The following is a 26,756-nucleotide window of genomic DNA, read 5'->3' as shown; positions in this document are numbered from 1 at the left end:
AGATGACTTTTTCGCATCCATGAGGGCAGAAAAATCATAAAGTTTCAACGAAGGTCGCCCCCCCCCCCCCCAAAAAAAACAGAGGGGTATGATCATTATTGCCACTCTCATCCCTCGACTGGTTGATATCTTTTATCCAGATCAAGACAAATGCTTGATATATTTGTGGCATCTCTGCTGCCAGCTCTTTACTGTGACATCTTCTTAATGTTTTTGTTTAAATTTGGTTACCGGTAATTTGTTTGTGTGCATTATTTGAGTTTACTGATTTAGTTACTGATTTAAGTTATATTAACTCAACTTTTAACAAAGTTAGATTTGATTAATAATAATGTGTGCAATCTGTTGCCTCAATTTTATTGAATAGACAATGTGTATCTCTTTTTACAGTGAGGGTGAACATAGTGCAGGACAACGTGATGCCAAACCTTGAGGTTAATGATTATGAATAATAAACAAGCCGCATTAAAAATGTGAGGAAGCATAATGAGTGAACAACTCTTAAAATGTGCTGTGTGCCTCTGGTTAATTTTAGCTACAGCAAGCAAGCAGGTGGTCGCTATAAGTGTTTTAAGTGTCATGAGTGTTGTATTGCTGTTTGAATATGAACGTGCTCTTCCCTAAAACATTTGAGTCTAATCAGCAATAATCTTCTTCCTCACAGCTGAGGTGTATACATGTGTTTTCTATACCTGATATTGTGTCTTGTTTTACTCTTTGTATTATTTGTTTTTAAATGTTTTGTCATACATTATTGGCACTAGAAATGGAAGATACAGACACTGCTAGCTCCAGTAATCACTTTCCTGGGCCCTGTTGTAATTAAATGTAGTTTTTATAAACTTTACTAATTTTCAAGGAAAACAAAATATCAAACATAAAGGCTATTTGCTACACACCTTGTGTCTTATGATCTGATAACTGGAATAGGTTTTCATAATATAAGTCTGACTCCACAATGAGGTGGAGGAATGAAAAACTTTATTTCTTGAGGCAAGATGGCTACTAATATTTTTTATCGCTTTATATACTTGGAGCGTAATTTTGGTCCTTTCTCTTTTTTCAATTTCTTGATACATTTCTTAAAATCTTCTGGCAGCAAACATATTCTGATGCAGATTAACCTACATCTCAGCTTTAGGCAACATTCATTGTGTACGGAGAAATGGCCTGAAGACAAAAAAATTCAACTACAGACACACAAAAAGTTTATTTAATTAAACATTTCCAATTCAATGCAAACTGCAACGTGGATCTTTGTGGTACTGAGACAAAGAAGTGTTTCCAAGGCACTGCACCAGGAGGCTCCGGCTCCTACAATTGTCAAATGCAGACATATCCATCAGCTTTCCTTCCTCTTATCTTCCCTCCTGTGACTGTAAAAGCACTGGTGCTCTCATTCATCTGATGACGAATGTAGACACAAGGCTGTTCTGTATCCTGTGAAATTTAATGAGAAGAAGAGCGCCAACTATAGTCTGCCTCATTCAGTATGTGAGCTACATCATCAAATCATCAACCCTCTGCTCCTAAAGTTGCAAGACATGTGAACACTGTAAAATAGAACCATCACTTATTCTTTCTGTTATATCTAAACGTCCTTTTTTCCCCCATTTATGTCACATATTACTCATTTGCAAACCAGCCTCTGCTCCTAACATTAGATACTCCTTCTTTGTTCAGTGGAACCTCTTGAATAATAAGACAAATGTCAACCTATCTTTAGAAGAGACCACACATCTGTTCTGATCAGTGAGAAGCATCTAGGGTGGACGGCACTATAACTCATGTGTATGAAACGAGAGGACTGTCTCTCAGAGAGCAGTGTCTTCGGAGCCGAAAAGCTTGGTGGCGATGGCCTGGCAGTTAGCGACCGATGCTTTTCCATCAAAATCTGAAGGCAGGATTTCTGCATCGAATTCTTTCATGTAGTTGTCCAGCTCATCACCATGAACAAACACCTGAGGAGATAATAAAAAAAGAATTCAGAGGAGATGGGAATGCAAATTAAAAATGAGGACAATGCAGAAATGCCAATGCTTTCGTCCACTTGAGGTTATCTCCACGAGGGAACCACTCATAATAAGGTTTTTAAACACAACTTTTACAGCAAGAAATAATCACGTGTACAGCATGGGGCATCAAATAATGTTGGCCTCAATAGTTATTTTCTTTTTTCATGAAAACTGAAAAATAAATAAAACTACATAAAGCCTTAAAGTCGTGTATAGTAAGGTGAATGGTGAAATGTGAATACCGCTGTAATCCCAGTTTATTGATGACTAAATTTGATATCTCCTTTTTTGTGATTGTGATTTTAATTTGGAAATTTTCTTGCACATTTTAGAAACATGGTGTTGTATGGTGTGTTTGTAGTGAAAACAGACCACCAAAAAAGTTTTTTTTTTTAATGTTCATACTTGTCATTCAAATCAGATTTTTGTTTAAAGATTCATTTTGGGCTTTTAATACTTTTATTAAAGAGATAGTGAATAGAGTGGAAAATCAGAAATAGAGAGAGAGAGAGTGGCGTGTTGGAAAGGAGCCACAGGTCGGGTTCTGGCTTTTTCAAAGATGAGCGTTTAGAAATCACATACATACCCTCCTCTGTGACTTGACACAGTGTTACTAATCCAGCAATCTACCTCAACACCAGTTGTCCATTTAGAGAACAACTCAGTTCAACTACTGCAGTCAGCGGTCACTGCAAATAGAATCTCATTCTGTGGTGAAAGACTGGGATTACTCTACTCAGCAACCTTATGAATGAGCCTCTAGCGTAGTCTGGATTAGCCAACATGCAGAACAAGAGACCTCCAAATGGCAGCTCATAGAGCTTTGTGACTTCACTGGCGTCTTTCACAGTGTTTTTTTTTTGTTTTTGTTTTTGTTTTTTTTAAGATGGTTAACATATTCCTATGAGTTTCGTTTTAATATTGATATAAATAACCAGTCCTACCCTCTCCAGCAGTTTGCTCTTCATGAAGGGTTTGACCACGTTGTATGTTGTGGTGAAGTACCACGGCTGGTGGGTGACATGGACTGCTTTGAAACGGGCAGGGAAAGAGTCCTGCACAAAAACACACAAAGCAGCAAAAGATTTAAAAAAAAAACTTGCTCTGGGTTTTTCTGCGTTAAGAAGTTTCTGCTTCATCTGTAGAGTCTCTTCTGACCTGCAGCATGTCCACCATCTTCTTGAGCTCAGCTGGTTTGATGCCTGAGGCATGCTGCATGGTAAAGCCTTTGAAATTTTCTATCAGGACGAAGCCGTTAATCTGGGTTTCTTCATTCTCCAGCAACTTCTCCAGGATGACACAGTATGCTCTTAAGATCTGCCACACACACAGAAATACATATCTATTATACCACCGCCGTCTTTAATGCATTTATGTCAAAGAGGTGTGTTTCACAGCTACCTCATCGAATGTGATCTCCTCCAGGTCCCAGTTCTCGATGTTGAAGAGCATGACGACACGGCCATACTTGTCCCTGCTGGGCAGGACCACAGGGTAACCTGCCTCGATGGTGCTGCGGACAGCCTCAGGGGTCATGTTCTCAAAAAGCTCAGGATATTCCTTCCTGAAGCGCACATAACCTACAAACACACACACACACACACACACACACACACACACACACGCAGAAAATGAAATATCAGCTGCATTCGCTTTTGAAACACTAATAGTTCACAATGCCTTTGTGTAGAAAATGTGTGTTCAGTTCCAAACACAATGACACCAGTGTCTCAGTGTATTTGCGGAGCTGCTCTGAGCATCTTCATAGCAAGGCACCAATTAACCCAGAAGGACAGTGGAGGCATGTGTGTGAGTGCATGTGTGGGTGTTGGTATGTGAGGACTTTAGCACATGCATGTGTTCCGCTTCTTACTCGCAATTAGCAGCAATTAACCCAACAAACAAGTTTACTGTCACATCAGAGTCCCCTCTCATACTGACAGGTTCAGCCACTTTGTTCATAAATTTGTGTTTGTGTCTTTGTGAGGACCAAATAGATGCGAGCGAGACAGATAGCCACACAAACAATAATCACGTTGTTAGTATCTTATCGTAAAATAAGAGCATCAAACTCAACACATGCGCTCAGAAGTTCCCAGGAGGACATTGTGGGTTCACAAGTAAAGTAAACTCTGCCTGCCCCATTTGGACACAAAGGAGGGCTTTGTCAGGAGAAACTCAGGCAGTATCTAAAAGCCCCCAATTAATGAACACATGCCTCGCTGTCTCTGTGATGAACAGGATTCATGCAAACCAGGAGCACAAAAGAGAACTCACTCTTAATTACTCAAGCTTTTGAAAAATGAACTGAATCAAAGAATGTGGAGTGCAATACAAGCAAAAAATAAAATATAATCATCTCATATTATGTTTGAATAGGAAATATTTGGTAGGTGTAATAGCAATAAAATGTGTATTCTAACCCTTCATGAGCTCATGAGCTCTGACCACGTCAAATTTGCGAGCTCTGAGGAAGCGCAGCAGCAGAGAGTCCGGTTTGTCCCCAAAGCGCTCCATCACTAGTTTGGCCAGGTCATCTCCCTCGGCTGCTCTGTCCTTCATCATTGCACGCAGCTCCTTCAGGGACGATGTCCGCCTGTCATCCGTCTCATTCAGCTCATCCTTCGCCTGGAGGAACGTTTGGAAAATGGAACGTTTTGATGCTACAGGTATGATTCTTTAATTTTTCTTCTTTAAAATCATCTTTATTGTCCTCCATTTATATAGTGACATTTGTTACCTTCTGCACAGTGTGTCCAGGAAGTTTATGGCAAGGCCCAAACACCGGCCCATGATCCTTCACTGTCAAATGCTCAAGCTTCGCCCTCATAGCCTGCTCCTCCTCTGACACCATGCGGAAAGTTCCAGTCTGCAAAAAAGACAAGACATTTTTTAAGCCTCACTGGCTGCTGTCTTTGGAAACAAATTTATAAGTGAAACTATTTGACTCACTTTACTGCTTGAATACTTCAAGGGCAGCTCATTTCAAAGACCTTTAAGTGTAAAAAAACAAAAGGCCCATCTGCACACCCCAAACGATGCACACCAGTGGACGCCTGCTTAATCTGCTTCACATGATTACAAAACCGACTTCTAAAGCCTTCTTCTTAAAAACAACTTAAGGGCCCATCCTGGAGCCAGAATCAATCAATTATAGCACAATAATAGCTTTAGCTATAGGGAAATCCGTGAGCTGATGAAAGTGAGGCCAGTCACTGACTAAACCTCTGGCTCCAACAGAGACGCTCAAGTGCTGTATTGTTGCAAAGTGATTAAACTTACAGCAGCCATGGTTGCAGCGTCTCACAGCAGCTCCACTAACTCTGTGAACAAAGGAGAATTGGCACAAAGAACATGAACTCATTCATTAAACTTCTGAGTGTGAACCTTTTTTTTCAGAGTCGTCCAGACATTTAGTTTTTTCATGCCAGAGTTTGTTTAGGAGAGGTCATGGGATCAAAAATGCATTCTTTCAGTTATTAGATTGTGCAATCCGCATAAAGGGGTCTAAAAGATGCTAAAGTAAAAAAAGGTTTTCATGTTCAGCAGTGGAGCAGACATCTTCTTATGTAACAGCCTGACACAATACAGTAACAAATCTTTAGATCACCGCTCCCCATGAAACCAAGTACAACCCCAGTAAGGATTTTTTTTTATGATCTGTAAGAAGCGAGTGAGACTGTGCTTCTGCCCTTTAACTAAAATAATAATGTTATTCTTTTATGAAATCATGCAGACACAAGAGGAAGAATCAGAAAAGTTGAACATGTAGATGGTTCGCAGATAATTTAAGCATAATGGAGACACCTTCAGTCAGACTGGGAAAGTGTTTTCACACAGCTGTTCTGAGTTTTTCAATTTTTCAATCCAGCAATCTACCTCAATCCGTTTTTTCAAGATCAGTAAAACAGTGAAAATATATCATGATACTTTTTTAAAGGTATAAAGTTCATTTAATTTTCTTTAACCACAACACACAAAACACAGGTTCACTAAATGATCCTCTACAGTGAAAGTGTTAAATGAGTCTATCCACCACTCACAGATGTTGTAATACTAGCAAACAATTTCAAAATAATAACTTTCCCCAGTATCTAAATTGGGTCTAATAAAGAACATTCATAGATATAGTAAGATAATAGAGATCTGAAACAGTGACATTTTAAACTTTACAGCAACAATGGTTCATGGATGTCAAAAATGTTAAAATCCAAGTTTTAACGTTTGTCATCAAATTTGACATCACAGTAAACAACACATATTCAATTGTCTCTATTTCCATCGTCATTATCCCTTTGGGTTATTTAATGAAAGAGCTGGGCAGACTTACCTTAAGCAGACGTGATGAGAGGAGTAGACAGACTGACGGGGGAGACAGCAGGAGGAGAGAGGACCAGCAGGGGAGGAGCTACAGGAAGAAAAAAAACACCACTCAGAGCAGGATTAAAATGACATAGTGGATTACAATGATTGGCTAATCTACACAAGGGGAACAGGGTTGGAGGAGAGGTTTGATCATATGGACTGTCTGCTGCTGAGGGGAAAAACACATGAGTTGGTTTGAAAAATTGACCCCATTAAGACTATATAAGAAGTGGATCAAAATTGGGCCCAATGCCTTTAACGTGGTCCTTTTCTAAAAGCCAGTAGGGGGCAAGTCCACAGGTTGATAATCTCCAATTGTATGAAAAACAAATGTGACCTTCTCTTCCAGTTTATTTATACCTCAGTAAACATTTGACCATTGACTGTGCAGTATGGTCTCTTTTCAAAGTCTGTAAATAATGGTTCCATTGAAAATAATTACACAATAAAGCATGATGCTCAATGGATTGGCTACTTCTCAACTGGGATAGTAGTGTATTTATGCGTATCCCTCTTGCTGCCAAATATGGTGACTTTGCTTCCAATAATGATGATGATAACGGCCAAAATGCCAAACTTCAAAAACAGCGGTCCATGTATCCAATGGTTCCAGATATATATAGTATATATATAGATAGATAGTTATCTGGGAGGGCCATTTTTGTTCACTTGTGTCTCCTACATTTTCCTTTTCTTTCCCAGGATATTGTTCTCCTCTCTGTTGTCCTGCTACTTCATGCACTCATTCAGCTCCCAGCTCTCGGTATTACTCTGACCGGAGTTATCCTGTGTGTCACCTGGTGAGCCTGCTGTCACCCTGTCTTACTGCACGCTAGAACAACACATGTGACATGAAAGGTGGGATTTATAGGTGACCTTGAGACTCCTGTTCCTGTGGAAATGTCATGAGAGTCGACCACCTGTGAGGGACTTGTGTTTTCAGCTTCACATTACACACTCTTTTCTGCACATTCTTTGAAATCCTCATCAGAGGGGACCGCCTGTTTTGGTACCCAGATCATGGATTAGTTATCCATGATTGCACAACATAAGACAATCTGCCTCTCTCTTGTTGTTGGTCATTTATTCCTGATATTCAGAAACAAATCTGCCTTCTCTCTATGTATTTTAATTCAAGCTTTAGCTGTCATTTATTTTCATTTACTTCACTTGCAGAAGTTTGCATATGAAACCATGGTCACAACATCTTCTGTTGCCAGTTTCAGTCAGTCAAAGACGTCATCAACTACATGTTGATTACAACATGTAATCACAGTGTGGAAAAAAGCTGACTTTGGAGGCATTTGGATAAAATCTGCATCATGCCTGAGAATTCTCCAAAAGAGGAGAATTCAGTTTAGTGTCCTTGCTGAGATGAGAGAAGAGGTTAATGAGCTCTGGGGAACACAAGAAGCGTCCATGCCACACTGAAGCTTGATGCCCCGATGGATGGGTCTTCCTCCTCCACACACTGAAGCCTCTGTCATCCAGAACTGGCAGACCTACTGTACCCTTTCATTGTTTTTCTATCATCAACTCTCTCATTAGTAGAAGCTCATGAATGACCTTCTATTCCCTTGCAGAGACAAACAAGGGTTAACAATGCCTCCATGGAAGTGTTTCTGTCTCCGCTCTATAGTTAAGTTCTTTGATGTAAAGGAATTTGCTGTGTGCTACAGTATGTCACTCTGCAAACCAACAAATGCATAGGCTACTGTACAGACATTATTCATTAAACTGTTCTGCTGTTTGAATTGATAAGACATGAGCAGATCACTAATAGATCAATGGATAGAGGAGTCAGGGTTGAACAGAAACTGTTTGAATCAAAACCTCCTTCTAAGTAACAGTAAATAATAAATGTGAAGGTGAAATTTTTCAGAAGGAGCAGGCTGTTTCAAGACAAAATGAATTGAAAGTCACATGAATGTTTTTAAGGAATAGAAAATGCTTTCACATCACTTCTTCACCTCAGATGGCACAGCACATGACCGTCCACCTATGAACCTCTGCTGGAGGTTTCTGCCACCCAAAAGTGTGTTTTTTCATGGACATGATTGTATGCTTGATCATTGGTAGGTCAAGTGTTTCTCTGTAAATAGCATCATTATCATTAGATATACCTTATAATGTTTTGCTACAGTATATATAAAGGCCTTTGATCATTTTCTTTGATGGAACATTTCGACTTTTCTTAGTCGGGAAAGCAAAGACAAGTGTTGGCAATATGAATTGTTAACAAAGCTCTGTTTAATGTTGGCTTGTGATTTGGCCTGTATTCATTAAGTGTGTATTCCTGATGACCTTTTCCTATAATGAAGCAATTGATTGTTTGAATGCTATTGATAACATGCATACTTAAAAGTGTATTCTTCAAGTCATATTTCACTCCTCTAAACCTGCCTCTGTGAAGCGTACTCTCCTTGTTGGAGGATTATAGGATCAACATCTCCACCTAGTGGCACCTCCAGTGATCAGCCCACTCCAAATATTCTGATTTCTGTAAGTTTTTCAGGTTCAGGTTTTGCAATTATGATAAGGAATAGTATTTAAGTCATTCTCATGCCTTAGAGCGAGATATTCAATAGTTAGTGTGACAGTAAACTCTGTAAGAACTATACTGGAGAATGTTTATCAGCATTTGATGATTCAATATATTTCCATATTTCTATTTCAGATTGTCTTTTTGGAATCATACTTGACTTCTCAGATGAGTACATAATCATGGTTGTAGATTTCAACTGTGCTTTGATTATGTCCTCAATAGTCAGCAATCCCAAACTATTTATTTGTTATTATACCGAAACATTCAGTCACCTAATGCAGTCCAATCATTAGTGGATATATGGAGACTTTCTACACCACAACGAAAGATTTCTCCTGCTTGAAGCTCTTAACCTCATTATCCAGATAAGAATACTCTTGTAGAATACCATGCCATGCCCCCTAAAGCTGCATTTGCACCATATAGGAATACACCCTAAGGACCTCATTTTAGGTTCCTGTTAGACAAGTAATGCTTTCTGATAGCTCAAGTTATTTAAAGGCCCTGACATACCAAACAGACGACAAAGAACTAATCACGACGAAGGTTGACTGCGACACACAACGCTTTTTGTCTTGGCCAAAAAGTTGCCCTAGAACACACCTCATAGACTACAGCTGACAGCCTACCACCATGAACGTTCTGCGCAACGGGAGAGACAATATGACTCTGCCAGCACGTGGGGTACACGTCTGTAATCGTCATTCCAAAAAGGAGAAACAGCAGATAAATAAACGTTGTGATACAAGATTATCTCATGTACTTCTATTGAGAATTATGTCTTATAAATGGTTGAAAGTAAACCCCAACATAAACGTTGTTAACCTAATTTTACCCCATATCAAAGGATAGAGTTAATGCCGAAATACTAATCTTAATAAGATTGAGATTCCTCAATAACAGAACAGCATTCCTTAAAGTATTGGGTACAAAAATTAATCTTCTAACATTTTAAACATGTTACACCAGTATGGCCTTAGCTCAGAGCTGCCATCTACTCATTATAAAGTACAAATCTCACTGATTCAACAGCAGGCTTTCAATGTATTGTCCAATTTCTTATTTTGCCTATGAAAGCAAAAACTCTTGGAAAAGTTGTGAACAAACAAAACACATTTTCTGATTTCATTATTCATTCTTACCAAACTGGTTTTGTACTATGTAAAGAACTGAAGTTTAATCTCTTCCCTCTTTTCAATACTTTGTTCCTAAAGTGTAACAGGAAACTGTTGTCTGTTGATTCAGACGTATCACATTTGATCGAGTGAAGATGAGCTAAAAAGTACCGTGTAAACTGTTGTTCATCTCAATATTTCTCACCTTTTTCAAATAATTTTGTGACCAGTTAAGGTTTCTTTTTTTAGTTAGTGTTGAATTGTTAGTCCTTAGCCTCAGACAAAGACCTTAAATGTATTTTTTTTAATACATGCTTTTGTATAAATATCACTTTTCTCTTTATGCTGATGACACTTTTTTGTACTTCTTCAACGTCAAAGCACAAGTCCCCTATTCTTACTTTTAAACTCTGGCACTTAAAACTATAATAGTTCATATTATGGCATTATTCTAAAGAATAATCAGGCTATCTTACCATCCATTGTCCATAACAGACCTACCACATTTAATAAATCATGTCATCAGTTTGGTGTTTGACAGTACTATAAAATCTGGAAGGTTAATGCTTTGAAAATCTTTGTTGATGCTCTGGTAATAAATACTCCATTGTATTTTGCCTGAATTAAACTGTTTTTCTCATTTGTTAATAAAGAGATATTGTTCAAATTGGTGACCTAAATATTCGCCTTATTTGCATGGTTTAGAGCCATGAAGAATAAGCCTGCAAAAGATTTTTTCAAGTAACCTATTTACACATTTCAGACTTTATCTGAAGGATGTTGCCAACATTTAAAACCTTTACACAGATTTATGCTACCAATTAAAGCTTACCATCAATAACTAAACACATTCCTTTTGTTTAATGGACTCATAGCCATCCTTGAAACAAGCGGCTTAGCTTTTGTCAGTAAAGTAAAAATGCATGTTTTGTTTTGAAGGGAGATTGCTTGAAAGTTGATCTTTAAAAAGCATAAAATGGATTCTGTAAAGTTTAATGATTTGTGGTTGGAGGGAATGGTGAAATGATTTCATAAGCGGAGGCTGCGAAATGAAAACAATGCCTGAAGTAAAGTACGTGATTAGATCTTGGATCCAGTGGCCTCATTCATTGTTTTGTTGTACAGTAAATGGTAAATGGACTTAAGCGTGTATAGCTCTTATCTAGTCTTCTGATGACTCAAAGTGTTTAACCACCGCATGTCGACCCCACCCATTCACACATGGATGGTAAAGGGTTGCTTTGTAAAGTGACCATCAGAAGTATTAATTTTAGGTTTAAATCACAAAATTCACATGATGGCCATTTTCTTCTGCATCACATTCAGCTAAAATGCTGTACAAGCTGTGTCCTGATGCTACTGGGACAAAACTATACACTTGTACATTTGAGTTTAAGGTTTGCCGATAACGTACAAAACATTTACATTTGTGGAATCTGTCAAGTTTTTGTTGTCAAAGCATTTGTGAATAAACAACTCAATAAACTACAATGTACAGTGGAATCCAGGGGATCATCAGGCCAATCTTTATGTTAAAAATACATTTGATAAATAAACACATCAAGTAATGTCATAACATTTAATAGCCTGGCTAAGACGACAGTTATCTTGCCAACATTGCATAACACATTGGTTGATATGTGCATGCAAAGAAATCGCCTGATTCAAACTCGCTTTACAACAAAAACATTTCTGCTGACATGTGCACTTCTTTGTGTGACAAATAATCCACAACCTCCTTCTGCTATTTGTCCTGCTGATGAAACCATCAGACCCTCACATGAGGGACTAAAACAGGAAATGTGATTGAGCACAGTTAATAACCTGCATATGATGGAATTAGCATAATAGTTGAATTGGTGTAAGCAGGCTGAAAGCACAGATAAACTAGACCTTTTTTTTTAACTATGTGTATCCTTGTGAGATGTATTCTCACAACATTTAATACTTTGGGAAAGAATATATTATATTATTAAATAAAGTATTGGACATTTAAAGTACAGTTTTGGCCCTAAAATCAAGAACATTGACTGTAAAGTACCCAATGTGTGGCCCTGCTATGTCTTGCTTGCTTTGATATACTTAAACTTAATACTGAACATTGTGGCAAACAGAAAAGAGTGAACACAGTCAAAGGACAACAGAAAGTCAATAACAGGGATAAGCAGTTTTAAATACAGCCAAGTACATGTCATTCATTCTCATCCGTGGCAATAACCACTGATGCTTTATTGGAACATTTTTCTTATTTTCTCTCTTTGTAACTTTTAAAGGCACCATGGAGTCAGTTTTAATGTACACACTATTGTTCTGGACTAATGTTAAACAATAATTCAGTTAGTAAAGATGAGGCGTAAAAGCGTTACAAAAGTGAAACCTAAAGCTAACAGGAATTAACTAAAATGTCATTATTAAGCAAATTAACTTATGTCAGTAGAAACATCATTAAAAATATCTATTCACTAAAGCAAACCATCAAGCTGGGTCTGTAGTGAGAGTCGTACCAAGTAAAACACTAAAAACCAAAGTGCAGAAGCTTCTTGTTTGGATTCATTATAATTAAATGTAAACCTTCAACATCTGATGGGGCCTGTATACTAGTGTGATTGGATTAATTATAAGGTATCATATACGTTCAACTCTGCCCTTTGTTTCTAGAGGTTTCTTCAATAGTTACAAAGGTTAGATTGTGCTTTTGTTTGCAGGTCAGAGGCATGTTTGAAAACAAGGACAGTGGTGAATGAGTAGACACAGTGATCTTTTCCCTGTGCTTCTCAAAGTGGTTCAATAAACTTGCCTTATCTGTAACTGTTTCCTCTTTACTTCCAACCCAATAAGTGATACTGGGGAATCTTATTTTATGAAATGTTTTTTAAAGTATATTAAAAGTAATAAAACCACCAACTGTTGTCATGCTGCCTTTGAAATTAAAGACTTCTGATCTGGATGTACCAAAAGTAAAGTTCTCTGTACAGAATTTACCCACATGACTGTGGGAGCTTTAGTAGATTGCACAAAGCACCCAGGTCACATCCTGACATGGGGGCCAGCTGAATTTGCCACAGAGTCTCAGTCTCAGCCCAAAAACGTCAAAGTTGCCATGACGCTGAATCCCAGCAGGATGAAGAGCACCTTGATAAGCTGTCTGCCAGGGGAGTTGAGCTCATGCGGTAGGATCTCCATAAATGTGATGTAAATAAATGTCCCTGCCGCGAGGCCCTCAAGGATAGCCTGGATAAGTGCTCCAGCTGCTAGCCCCGCCTCCATTACAGAGATGCCAATGCCGATGCCTATGGGTGACATCATGGCGAACACTCCGATGTAAGCAGCCACCCATAACGGACTGACGGCGCTCTGGACCAGCTTCACAGATAGGCTGAACACGATGATGCTCTTGTGGATTAGTATAGCGACACAGAGCTCTAAAACCTGGAGAAAACACAGACATGTAATGGTCACTTCATGATATTAGAAACATCTGCACAAGATATTGAAGAGTTTATGCAAATGTAGCTATTTATACAAGGGTAGCTTTGTGTTTTACAGTAGGCATCATTTAGTAAAGCTTTTTATGGTGTTGTTGTACCTGGTGTCTGTTTCATTACTCGAAGTATAAATTGTGTTATCTTTTCCTGTCATCGATCAGCTATTACTATTCTTTGGCTCTGTGCAGTTTTGCAATATTTAAAAAAATATAAAGCAACCGTTACAAATCGCCTTAATTTTTTCGTTTCTAAATATAAAACAGGAGAGAATTAGAAATCACTATCCATACAGAAGAAATCATTTGGCTTCACAAAGCTTATCTTTTATTGTACACCAGGTGTGTGGTGTAAAAATGTGTCCCTTTTTAGAAGTATATACCTCAGAGTGTATGTCTCCTTTGAACATGAGATCTCAATACTTTCTTAAAAGGTCAATCATTGTATTAACTCTCTGCAATCTATTTCTTTAGCTCGGGGAGTCCATTTCCAACAAGAAAACACAACAACAAATGGTGTTGTCGAGCTGAAGAGTCCTGAGGGCACACTGATGGCATGCTGGAGCTCGTGAGGATGTCTTAAGACCAGAAGACTCAGATCTGATCGGCATGAGGGCGAGGTGTTCTGACCTGTGTCATGAACTTGTAAACCCAAAGCCTGCTTCCCTCTGTGTTGAAGAGAGTGCTGATAAATAGCATCCTAACTTTATCCTAACAGCACTGTTCTAAACAAATGATTCCTCAGTGTGCAAATCAACTGTCTGGGAGACTGAAGTCTGGCTGATGTCTTTTCACATTTGCTCGAATATCTCCTCACTGACTATTTGTGAGGCTTGTGGATTAAGCTAATAGCTGGCTATTGACCTCATAAGCTTCTTACACTTCAGTATTATAAAGTACTACCATCGCATCATAAAGCACCACACCAGATCATTTTCATCACAACTTATATTGTCTTTGATCATGCACTTTGTTGTAACAAAGGATATTGACAAAAGGATTGAAGGAAAGACCATCCAAGTGCGGGGGAATTAACTATTCACATGACAATGTTTAGAACTGAGAGGCTTGATCTCAAAGGCTAGAATAGGATTACTGTGCTCTTGATTATCCTCGATCTAAGAATTTAAAACAAAGTGTATCACATGTTATTAAGTCTGATGAACCTGTGACAGGACGGTGATGTAATTATTCAATTTTGTTTAAGTGTGGGAGAAAAGGAAGAGGAGAAAACAATGCTTGTGTAAGTTCTTTATGCAGATTGAGGATAAAGGGTTAAGGTTGGCCATTTTCCTGTAGTCCTTTTGAAACTACCTGGGCACTCCTGTATGTGTCCTGACATTACCCAGGCTGCGTATTAGAATATCATCCTAACCCTAAACTAACTTTAACCAGCCAGTCCCCTGGTAGCAGGGAGTTATTCCGGCTCTTCACTGAAGGGGAGTGGGGCTATCTGATAACTGTTTATACAGCATGGAAATTTGCTGTCTTATACCCTTCCCTGCTCGCCCCAGTTGCCTGTAATTATTTTCGTTTGCGTTTGTTTTACAGAAACATCCTTGGACATGTTTTATTGGCATCAACTCAAAAAAAGTCACCATTCAAAGGAAATCCTCCAGTTATTGCTGCATGATTTATGCCTCAAATCAACAACATGTACTCATTTATTTTATTGTATTTATTGCTGTTTCACACAGACAATTTTCGTCTCTGGGCAAGTTCCAAGATACACCAGGACCAAAATATTCAGAATTCAAATATGGAAATGTTTTAATATAACAGTGTTTGTGAGACCTCAAGGTGAATTACACTGAGTGGAAAGAGAACTAATGTCTGCTTACCTTTGAGTCTGTACTCTGGAGGCCGATAGCGAGGCCCTCAAATATCGAGTGGACAGAGAGGGAGAAGAAGAGCATGAAGGAACGAAAAGGGGAGTGAGCGTGGAAGTCAACGTGGACGTGTTGGCTGCTGCCCTCCACATCAGGGTCCGCCACGGGGTGGTGCCCGTGTCCATGACCGTTCCTGTTGTCCTGTATCAGAGGCGCCCTCTCGTCCTGAGCTCCGCTCATCCCCCCACAGTTTAGGACCATCCTCTCCAGTATGAGGACAGCGAAGAAGCCAGAAGCCATGATAAACTCTGGAAGTGGGAAGTTGGTCTGTTTGTGACCACCAAAGAAACATTACTATTTTGTCAGGCTTGGTCTAATAAAAAGAACAGATTTAAGTAAATTATGTCTATGAGGACCCCTCCACATCAAGGAGAGACTGTTTATTTTTATTTAAAAGTAACTGGAAGTGCAGCTTTATTTTAGGAGGATAACGTTTATAAAAGTATTTTTCTTCACTAGCTTACATGCTAAATACAGCTGAACAAGATTTCACTTTTTTCTACTTTTCATCTGAACATGTTTTTGGCAATTTCACTTTGGACTGGGCATTTTTATACTACTGCTGACACTTTACTCCAAAGGATAGATTAATCATTTGAATGTTGATGCATACATCTTCTTAAAATCCCTGTTAGTTTTATTGAAAATGTGTAATACTGTGAATTCCATTCCTGGATGTACCTCCACACTCCGAACCTCCAGCTCGATGCTGATGTCGGACAAATAAGTTGGAATGATGTCCAGTAGACATGCTGCCAGGAAAACACCGCCGGCAAAACAGCTAATGAGACTGAGAACTGTCCGTTGGGTTTCTGCAAATGAAAAGAATGTTGTTTTAAAAAGTGTCATTATGTTTTACACAATGGTACCATTGTAACACACAATAATTCCCTGAACTGCAAAGTAAAGAATGCACATTTTCTTTCTTTTTTTATCTTGAGCTTTCTTATCATTAATAAAGACTTGAAATGTTTTTTTTTCTCATCAACTGATAAAATAATAAAATGATGTAATGTATCACTGCCACTCCCTCCAAAGTTTTGTTTTGCTTTGTTTTTCAAGGTTATATAACACATATTGATTGTGAAAGAAGAAACAGAGGTCAAAACTCAACAGAGCACTAAAACACATATGAATGTACTTTCACTTCCATATCAGAAGGCCAAACTTCACTATTCAAACATTCTCCTTTTCATCATGCTTGAAGGCAAATGTGACCATAGAGAGGGCTTTGGGCCTCAGGCTTCATCCCTATCAGGTGACTTCAGCTATAAGACTTGAAAGAGGGGTTGATTAATACTTCTAGTATTATTGTTTCGTGCCCATTTAAGTTGTAATAAATTAGAGAAGCTATGTATTGGTGCAGGGAGAAATAAACAGAGACAGGGCATGTGAAAATGTTCGAAGAAAATAAAAGAACTAAGATGTTTACATTATCATGGTTATTGATTGTGAATGATTGGGACCCGACATTTTATAAAACACTCATTCGGTTATCACTTCGATAAAGGCTCACAGGTGATAGTATCAACAACAACGTAGCACTATTCACAATATGTGATCAGACAGTCGAGCTGTGAAGACCACCTCATGTACTGAGAGGAGGGACCCCTAAACCAAACTTCATTCAAAACTCATGCAATTTAAGGCTAGGCTTATTATCTGCGGATATAAATATAAAGAAGAACAGAAATGAAAACGATTTGATTATAAGGGTGTGTCCTTTCTCAGATCGGCAGCAGTTTTAGACAGAAAACACAACTCTAATCTAAGTAAAAAGTCACATGTATTTTCCATAACCTTCATTGTTTACCTGTTTGTATGTATGGCTCTCTATGAATAGGCTGTAACAGTCATATAAGTATTTTATTTACAATATTTACATCTGCTGATGTAGTATACATACCTGTGGCGTTTGTGTCTCTGAACCACAGGACTCGAGCTGGGATAAATCCAAAAAGAAGAGTTAAAAACAATAACCCAAACAGAGAGCCTACTTTCACCCCGAGCAGGTAGTCCATGCTGTCGCATTAATTGTCACAAGAATAATGCAAACTAACTAACTGTGCTTTCATTTGATACGCTATGAAACTGGACTTTGCTGGCCCCAAGACGATGAGAGTCTCACTGAGAAAACATCAACACTAGAATTATATATGGAAAGCACAGCCTGCGCTGTTTGGGCTACGGTGGCCGACAAGGCTAAACAAAAAAATCGCGAAAGTCATGAATTGTAGTTCTCTCTCTCCGAAGCGCTTGCTGACTCCCAAGCAAATGGATGACTTTGTTGAATAGAAATAATGCCCATAATTTAACACGGTAGAATAAATAATAGCATAAAATCAAAGTACCTGAATTAATCAAAGCAATTTAACGGAATGTAATGATGAATTTAGTAATAATAATGTAAGGCAAAATTATATTTAGGCTACTTGGTTTATTTGGTTCCATTTCGTCACGCTAATCTGGTTGTAAAAGCTTTATTTGTTCCATTTGAGTGGACAAAGTGCATGGTAAACTTAATCTGAGATGGAACATTATTTTCAGATCAAACTGCTGCACAGCAAAGATGTGGACGCCTATGAAAAAATTGTAACCAGAAAGAATATTTAACAGTGTACAGACTTGAGATATCGTAATATATATATATATATATATATATATATATATATATATATATATATATATATATATATATATAACGTGAAATCACTAATTTGATCTTGCTTTGTAAGACAGCCCATGCCAACCTGCTTTACTGCTTCTTCTACTCATCTGTGATCTGAAAACTGTTTCAACAATAAACGAATAGGGGCCTCTAATCAAGACCAGCCGTAATTTCCCAAAACGTGCAGCAAACCATCCTCGCAAATGGGACTTGGCTACCATTGCTAAAATCAGTAACACCATCACTAACCATGGGTGATTTTTTTTTTTTTTTTTAACCAGAAAGGAAAAGCATGTTTTGGAGAAGGGAAACGCCCACACCTTCAAAGACGTCAAAGACAATGCTGAAGCAGGGCACTGAGAATTGCTGAGATCTCATTGGATTGCTTGGCCTCCGTTCTGGTCACCACAGCATCACACTTTCTGCTTTATTCTGGCTCCAACAAATCAAAAAATAAGTGGTAGGTCTCTTTCCTAGGACAGCATCAAAAGGCAAAGTTTGATCTTCCAGTACACGTCAGCTGTTCGATAAGGCTTCTTGTCTCCATGAACACAACAGATAGAGATGGTTTCACTTTGAATGTGGTATAAACTTCCTGTCTAATTATTCCCAGAGTCAATCAAGGCCAGACTGTGATACAAAGCAAATTGTGTACAAGGCAAGCTTATTTATCTAGCACATTTGAACAACAAGGAAATTTAAAGTGCTTACAGCATCCAAAGCATCATGAGAAAAGAAATATTAAAATAGAACATTTAAAATTCATGAAAACAAATAATTCACAGTCACAGAGAAGAGCAATTTGGACAGTCTTTGGCATGTCATTCTTTTTACTACCTCCTTCAGCTTCCACATTGAAAGGACTCGAGAGATTTTCCCTGAATCCTGAAAACGTCTTGACGGGATGCACATTTTTAAGGTAAGGCAAGGCAAGCAACTGCCTGTGGTCCCAGACCATCAGGGGGCCCCTGAGGGCTCACAAAGTAAAACCATGCAATGACCCAAAAATATACAAATTTTGCAACAACAGTAAACGAAACCTCCCTTATGGGGCCCTATATCTGACAATTCAATTTATTTCATTTCATTTGTCCCCGGGGGGAAAATATAAAAAACAGCACTCACCCTCATTGTCTTGATAAGCTTTGCATGCATTTTTACTTTGAAAACCAAAGTTTGTCAATAAAAGTCAAGTAATGTCTTGACTTTTATTGACAAATAAAAGGGGGGGGGGCTCTTCAATCACCACTGAGCTCAGGGGACAACACTCTCAAATATTGTACAAGGATGACCACTTCAATAACTGTTTCTGTAAAGTATTGAGCCCTCCACATTTGATGGGTCAGAGTCTGAAAACTGAGGATGGAGGTTCAGGTAGTGCAGTTGTTCTGACCTGAACTTCTAACTGCAGAAGCTGAAACTGATGTGGAAGTGCTTTAAAGCTCTGTTATTTACAGCAAATTATTCTTAGTCTGCCGGGCCTCTTTCTAACCCACGTGGGCCTCAGTATACCTCGTTCAGTCCCAGAAGCTCCATTGTCTTCCTCTTCCAGTCGCTTGTCTTTCCTGGGTATTGACTTGGTTGGTAGGCCCATAGTCTATGTATAAGACATAATACATGTAACATAATGTATAAAAAAATACATGTCTATGGCCCTTCTTTGTTCCAACTTTTCCTGACAAAATGCATTCAACTTCCTCTTAGGGGGAAGTGGTTGGAAAACCAAAAAAAAGTTAAAGAATTTGTGATTTGCAGAAGAGAAAACAAATCTGCAAGGATGCATTTTTTTTCTGTGACTATAAGAAAAATGTCACAGGTGCACAGGACTTTTGCACCATAATACCTTTTTAAGTATGCAACACATTATTCAGACTGTAGCTGTAGGCCTATTTTATTACTCAAATTCTATTTTTGAAATGACCAGAAGATGGCATCTTGGCACCACCTTTTAAAGCTACCGCAAGCTGATGACGAGATGGTGACGTTAAGTTCATGCGCCGGAAATGTTGACTGCAAGAAATGCCAAATGCTGATGTGTAACAAGAAATCACACCGCAGAGAGGCTTTTGAGATTGTTTTTTTTTAATGCAGTAATATAATAAAACGGAGGAAAAAAAGCACAGTGTCGGGCTACAGGTCGATGTGAAAGAACACGCAGAGAGATCAACAGAGAGCCCATGGCGGTGAGAGACTCAAACACATGCAGCTGCAACACTGACACACTCATGTAAAACACTTCATTTATGTCGTGCAAGTTGACCAAATTGCAGTAAAAATATTTGCAGAAAAAGCTGCCCATCTATTTTGGAATTGGAAATAATAATAATAAAGACAACAACATTGAAGTACGAGAGTTTACATTGAGGCTGTTCTGATAAAGTAATATCTCATTTTTGGTAATTTAAAAGTGGCATACAGTAATCTATAACTAAATTATTACTTCCTGGATATAAGGTGTAAATCTATTCAGACGTGTTGATGACCTCCTGAAAATCGTTACGTCTAAGATTTGATTTGTTCAGCATTAACCCTTGAATATAACTTAAATTAAATGCAGTCATCGTTGTATAGCATATTGCATACAATGTAAACTCAATCTGCTATACAACTTATTGAAAAAATGAACACAGATTAAAAAAAACAAAAAAAAACACTTGTATCTAATAAAGGGGGAAACAAACTTGCACTTAAAAAAATTGTGACTGTTGCTCTTTTCAAACTTTTCTGTGTTAAAACAAGTGAATATGGAGCGATCCTAAAGTTTGGATTTATTTTGCCATGTGCCATTATTTTATAGGCCGGATTTCTGTTTACATTGAGAATTTATATTTGTAAATTCTGGGATGTTCAGCAGGTTGACATTCATAAATCCTCAGGTTTGCAGATTAAGGGAGGTGTCTTTGTTATTACCTGTGTATAATTTGAGATATGAAGTAAGATGTCAGATCAACTAACACACAAAATGGCATTTCAGCGGAGTTTTTTCACACTTACTAAACTGACTGAGAAAGCTTTGATTGGTTGATATTGTTGAGATACAGTCTGATTTTGCTAATGCCGGTCCATTCTTTATTTGTTTTTGCCCTACAGCCCAAAGGTAAGGTTGGCACAAAAGGAAAGAAGCAGATCTATGAGGAGAATGAGGCAACGCTAAAGTTTTACACACGCGTCATCCTCGGAGCTAATGTAAGGACATTATCATGTTTTGAACTGATAAGATTGACCTTGCAGTCGTTGAATGTTAGAGTTGAGTGATATAAACATCAGATCAATGATTTATTTCCTGTGTGAACTTTATTCCATTGGCATCGTGGTTTTGTATACTTGTTCAAACTTTCTTTTAGCAAAATGGCTCCAGATTCTATTCCACTTTTAGTAATAAAATGCTATTCCACAGGCGATTTATGCTGCTGTAAATCTTTTGGTTTTCTACAGTTCATCTACATTTTGGACATGGGTGAGTTAGTGTTTCATTTTGAGATGTTTATATGCGTAGTAATATGTTGTTACACCACTTACCTGACTGCTCCTAAACCTTGTATCCCTGCAGCTGTTGTTCATGTTCGCACTAGCAGTGTATGTCGGGAGTTACCGCTCCATGTCAGCGATGGCCAAGCCCGCGTTTGCTGAGGATGGAAGTCTCCTGGATGGAGGAATAGACTTAAACATGGAGCAGGGAATGGCAGAGTAAGTAACTCCATGTTAGGTCTATGTACACTTTAAAACAATGCATCAGCCTATATTTAAACTGGTCGGTGTGCATACACCGAAATGTCATTTCAGGGCTGCCTTCAATTGTTACTTTGCTCTCCTGGTGTTGATACCTGTGCTGATAGTTTGGCTACCTCTCATCTGTATACATTCAGTTTCTCCTTTTTTTTAAAATATTTTTTGGGGCTTTATTAGAGAGATAGGAGAGTGGATAACGTTGTAAATCAGAGAGAGAGTGGTATATCACAGGTGAGATTTGAACCACCTGCTTGCAGGACATAACCTCCGCTCATGGTGCCCCACATTCAGTCTCCCCTAATCACCTGTGTTTTTTTCAGTATGCATCGGAAAAATTGATTTGTTATTGCTAAATAATTGTCTGTGCGTTCTTGTTTTAGGCACCTGAAAGACGTAATCCTGCTCACAGCCATAGTACAAGTCCTCAGTGTAATCTCCTCTTATTTTTGGTATCTTTGGCTGCTGGTAAGAGCTTTTTTAGAATATATTGTAAGCCATATTTGATGGTGTATCCTTTGGGATGGCTTTTATTTTCCTACCTGATTCTTTATGTCTTATAATTTGATCCTGTCTTCTGTGTGTGTGTGTGTGTGTGTCAGGCTCCCGCGCGTGCCGTGCACCTGCTGTGGGTAAACTTTCTGGGCCCCTGGTTTATGGCAGAAAGCCCCTCGGCACCTGAGGAAGTGAATGAGAAGAAGCAAAGAAGACAAGAGCGCAGACAGATGAAGAGATTCTGATGCTGCAGAGCAGACAGAGCAGTATTTTTATACTTGGAATCTGATATACAGACAGCAGGAATCTCATAAGTTATTCAAGAAGAAATTCTGTTATTAAGTTAAAGTTAGTTTAAACTTAATACTGTGGAATTTTTTTTTCCATGTTTGTTTTCTTTTCCGCTTTACTCCTATAATGTAATTTTCTTCTAAAACCATCAAATTAAATGTTCCCTATTAAGTTAATGTCACGGCCCAAATATCATTTATACTCATGCAGAGTTCGAAGAGTTTTTTTGTTGCACAATTTTGCCATAATTTCCCCTGAAGATTTCCATCAAATACAGTATAACCCCCAACAATCCAGTGATGCAGTGCTGGAAGTGAGTCAAACCATCATTAGCTGGAAAAAGTCTGTCAGTGCAGCTTTCATCATGGCATGTCTTTTTCTCTGTATTTTTATTTAACACGTTAAACACGTTTTACACGTTTTAAGAGTAAAAGGAACATTTTTGCAATAAAACATTTCTTCCAGACTGTTTGGAGTTTCAAGATAATTGTTGTTGTCAGCAAATGATCTGCTTATTTGAGCTGTAGCTACAGTAACCTGACTAAAAATGTGATCGGGAAAAAAAGAGAGATAATGAGTAAAGATAGTACAACAGTTCAGACAAAGAAAAAAACGTACAACAAAGGAAGATAACTATACAAACAGCAAACAAAGACATTGAACATATTTTTTTGTAGTTGAAATGACAATGATTAAGAAAGGAAGGAGTTCAATGCATATGCTCTTAAGAGTTAAGTGAAATCAAATGAATAAGAGGTGAGGGGTGTCTACTTTTTCAAATTATGCCTGTTGGCTCCAGCAGATCTTGCCATAGGGCTAGGTAGTTAGATTTCTTTGCATTTCTCTGGAGGCAATATTTGGGAGGCCAGGAGTGTGAGAGAGATTGCACTGACATGAAACATTTGAAATTATTCATCCTCATTCAAAAACTGGAGCAACAAATTGGAGCATTTCATGCTAAAGTCTGAGAGTAACCAGGAGCTGCACGCTTAAATCTTGTTCTATCTCAAATCAAACAAGCTTTTTTTTAAAATTTGGTTTGTAAATCTTAATTATTGAATTAAGTCTCGAACTATAAACGTGTTTTCAAAGACACAAGTTGCATTATGAGTTGATTCCTGAAAACAACATAACCCTTGATTTTTTTTTTTTTTTAAGTATTAAAAGCGTACTGGGGTCATTTTTGTCTGGAGGTTTTAGAGGTTAAAACAGCAAAGAACTTAGAAGAAACTAATGTGTTTTATTTTTTTATTTTCTTTTTTTTTTTTACTTTTACCAGGTTTTTACACGATGCTTAAAGTATTGACGTAATGACGTTACGACCACGATGATTTTTCACCTTTGCAAGTTCTCCTCATGGTTCTCCTGTTTGTGGGAAACAAATAACATGTTACTTAGACATTTCTTTGTCTAAACGTTTCTAATGTCGTGAAAATGAAAAACAAGTGTCATGCCTTCCAATGTGCTAATGCTGATCAAATGATTAGAGACAACTTTGTAATTCTGATTACACATGGGAAAATGTCAGCTTCTTAACTTAAGAAAACAGTATAACATTATGATAATACAATAGTGGAGAAGAGAGGAGGACAAAGACAATGCCTGGCTGACCGAGCTGCATTCGTTGTACATTAAATTACCTCTGTTGTGTTTCTCAGGTAAGGTATGGCACCTGTGCTGTAAGCTCATCGTTTGGTAAGGCTGTTTCCAAAGAAAGGCGAGATCTTGGTCCAAGTGAAAGACTTCCTAACTCTCACTTGGACCACCCGAGCAGCACATGAACATAGGATTAGCCCAGGCCTATCCACAAAGCTCCAGCTCAGCTTGCCATAAGAGAGGTTCCAATCCACATGGATCACATAATCTTTAACTGTATCTGAAATCAGGGTTACATTTAAATGTCTATTAGCAGTCTTTATTTTCATTTAAGAAAAAGTAGGAACACTGTTTATAGATAGATAGATAGATAGATAGATAGATAGATAGATAGATAAATAGATAGATAGATAGATGGATAGATAGATGCACTTCCACATGTTGTCTAACAAAGAGGCACCTAACAGTGGTTTTCACCAAACAGTGAGATGTTTTGATTTAAGGTTGAGTCCTCTCAGAAAAATCAACGTTTATTCTCTGAAAATAGTTTGTTTCATGATCCAGTAATCAAATCTGGATTTAATTAAACCAGTTTTAGATGTGATAAAGTAGTTGCCATGATGGATGGGCAGCTTAAGGCTTTAGAGAGAAGTAAGCACGTTATGGTGGTAAATTGATGACAAGAAAACAATCTGATAAAATTAGATTGTGATATAAGAGGTAGAGGAACAAGGTGCAACTTCAGATTAAAGTCATTGTTTGCAGCCCTTCAAAGGTCTTCATCTGAGATGGAAACTGCTCACATATTTGAGATTAGAGATTTTGGATAATAGCTGATGTATCAGTGCACAGATGACAGTTTAATCCTTGAATACTGAAGAAATGTCAACCGCTTGGCCCACAGGTATTTTCAACATTTCTATTTCCATCCGGTAAGCTGAGCCTTGCCCTGGAGGGGGAAGCATTGTTTATTATCAAGTTTCCTAAGCGTCTTTACGCTGTCTATCACGTGTGGACAAAGTTTATTCAGTGATTATGTTCCTGCTTAGAATCCAAAGAGATTGAGTGGGCTGCCAAAGCTCTGATCTGCTCCAAAGTATTATTGTTGCATCCAACAAGCTGCAACATGCAGACTTGAAGTGTGACAGCGTGAATCCTACTGGGAGAAAGAAAAGCAAGGCAACTACCACACTTGCTTTAATCCACCATGCTCCTCTTTTTTCCCTAAATTTAAGATCTTCTTTAATGTCACTATTCCTGCAAGCTTTTATGAAATGACTGCTTTTACTTTGCCTCTGTCCTGCCCTCCTTCATTCCAGCCCTGTGGTCCTATATTGTCTCTATTATAGGGTTATACACAAAGTAACCAAAATTAGAGCAGCACAGCATCCAGTTGTCAGGGCCAATCCCAGATGTGGGCTTTGAGAGGGACCATGTTGCAATGTAATTTACCACCGTGGCCTCTCACTTGCACGTAACCCCTCTCCCTCAAAACTTACATGGTCTGTGTTTTCTGCAGAAAAAAGTGCAGAAATGGGCATTTTTGATTTATGTTTATCTCCAGTCTGCTTGGAAACTCCCTTGTACACACATAAAACCTGTCCCTCAAGGCAGGAAAGAGGACACATGATTGTGCTTGTTTTTAGGTTTTTCACAGACAATCTTGCCTTTCCCCTTTTCTTAATAACCCCAAATTATCCCTGCTCTTACTTTAAGGTGCAACATAAAATAGAGTAGGATCTCCTGGAATAACCCCTGTCATGGCTTCTGATTTAAGATGGAGAAAAAAGTGGGAGAGAGAGGTTCTTGTTTACCATGGCAGTAAAAAAGGGTTCATCCTGACAAGATGAAATAAGGGACTTGAGGTCATTTTCCGGGCTCTATGTGCAGCTTTGCTTGCTATAACCCCCACCTCTAACCGATTAAAACATTTTTTTGGTTGTTTTTTTTTTCAGAGTAAAATAGCTTTTTAAGTAAACAAAATTAGATAGAAAAATAGAGATCCGTGGAGAGCCTATTGTCTCATTGGCTCCAGCAGATCTTGGCCCTCACGTTTTAGATCCTTTTACACTCCCATGGCCAGACAAAACAGGAAATTCAGGGGCATTTGGGCAACAGGCGAGCCTTTGACCCTTGAACTCCTGCGCTCCCCTTACTTTGAAGTCCAGAGAGAGAATCACAAGTAATTACATACGATGCAGAGTGTGTTCCCTTGAACATTTAGCCTCCCTTGTGTAAACAGAATCAGAGCTCTCTGAGTGTGTTTGGCTGAACTGTGGGTGTAGTCAGCCTCAAGTTTATAATCTGTGCTCTGTGTTGACCGTGTTTGACTCAAACTATGACTGACCCAAAAACTTCTCACAGTTTGAGGTTGCTGTTAATTTTAACTATTTAAAAAAAGTTTTCCTTAAGGTTAGGGATGACGCCAACAGGCAGCATTCGCGGGTCAGGCTGTAGCCTTAAAAGGAAGCTGTCAAGAATTCCTGCAGCATTTGCCGTGTATGTGTGTGTCTGACAGCATCTTGTGCACTCGACTTGGTGGCAAATACTCCACCCTCCTCTTTTTAACA

The 26,756-nt window shown here is 38.4% G+C and overlaps 3 protein-coding genes across 3 annotated transcripts; 1 reads left to right on the top strand and 2 right to left on the bottom strand.

Annotated features, from left to right (window-relative positions):
- Positions 1 to 1,185: 1,185 nt before the first annotated feature.
- LOC306821282 (retinaldehyde-binding protein 1-like) lies at positions 1,186 to 6,411 on the bottom strand. Its single transcript, XM_079339603.1, has 8 exons — positions 6,346 to 6,411; positions 5,298 to 5,338; positions 4,756 to 4,884; positions 4,439 to 4,643; positions 3,417 to 3,595; positions 3,174 to 3,332; positions 2,960 to 3,070; positions 1,186 to 1,961 (listed from the first exon to the last, which is right to left on the bottom strand). The coding sequence occupies exons 2-8, from the start codon at positions 5,304 to 5,306 to the stop codon at positions 1,815 to 1,817; spliced, it is 939 nt and encodes a 312-aa protein (XP_079195729.1). The 5' UTR covers positions 5,307 to 5,338; positions 6,346 to 6,411; the 3' UTR covers positions 1,186 to 1,814.
- A 5,132-nt stretch (positions 6,412 to 11,543) lies between these two features.
- slc39a1 (solute carrier family 39 member 1) lies at positions 11,544 to 17,594 on the bottom strand. The gene is made up of 4 exons (XM_079339496.1): positions 17,317 to 17,594; positions 16,092 to 16,222; positions 15,363 to 15,677; positions 11,544 to 13,469 (listed from the first exon to the last, which is right to left on the bottom strand). Exons 1-4 carry the CDS (start codon positions 17,429 to 17,431, stop codon positions 13,116 to 13,118), a joined length of 915 nt encoding a protein of 304 aa, XP_079195622.1. The 5' UTR covers positions 17,432 to 17,594; the 3' UTR covers positions 11,544 to 13,115.
- A 2,442-nt stretch (positions 17,595 to 20,036) lies between these two features.
- On the top strand, positions 20,037 to 23,733 carry tmem208 (transmembrane protein 208). The gene is made up of 6 exons (XM_079340183.1): positions 20,037 to 20,261; positions 21,169 to 21,264; positions 21,476 to 21,535; positions 21,629 to 21,765; positions 22,188 to 22,272; positions 22,407 to 23,733. The coding sequence occupies exons 1-6, from the start codon at positions 20,256 to 20,258 to the stop codon at positions 22,542 to 22,544; spliced, it is 522 nt and encodes a 173-aa protein (XP_079196309.1). The 5' UTR covers positions 20,037 to 20,255; the 3' UTR covers positions 22,545 to 23,733.
- The last annotated feature ends 3,023 nt before the right edge of the window (positions 23,734 to 26,756 follow it).

The sequence above is a fragment of the Symphodus melops genome, assembly GCF_947650265.1.
Source record: "Symphodus melops genome assembly, chromosome: 3".
In the NCBI taxonomy this organism is placed as follows: Eukaryota; Metazoa; Chordata; class Actinopteri; order Labriformes; family Labridae; genus Symphodus; species Symphodus melops.
Note: the sequence above shows the minus strand (reverse complement) of the source record. Positions and strands in the feature narration are given on the sequence as shown.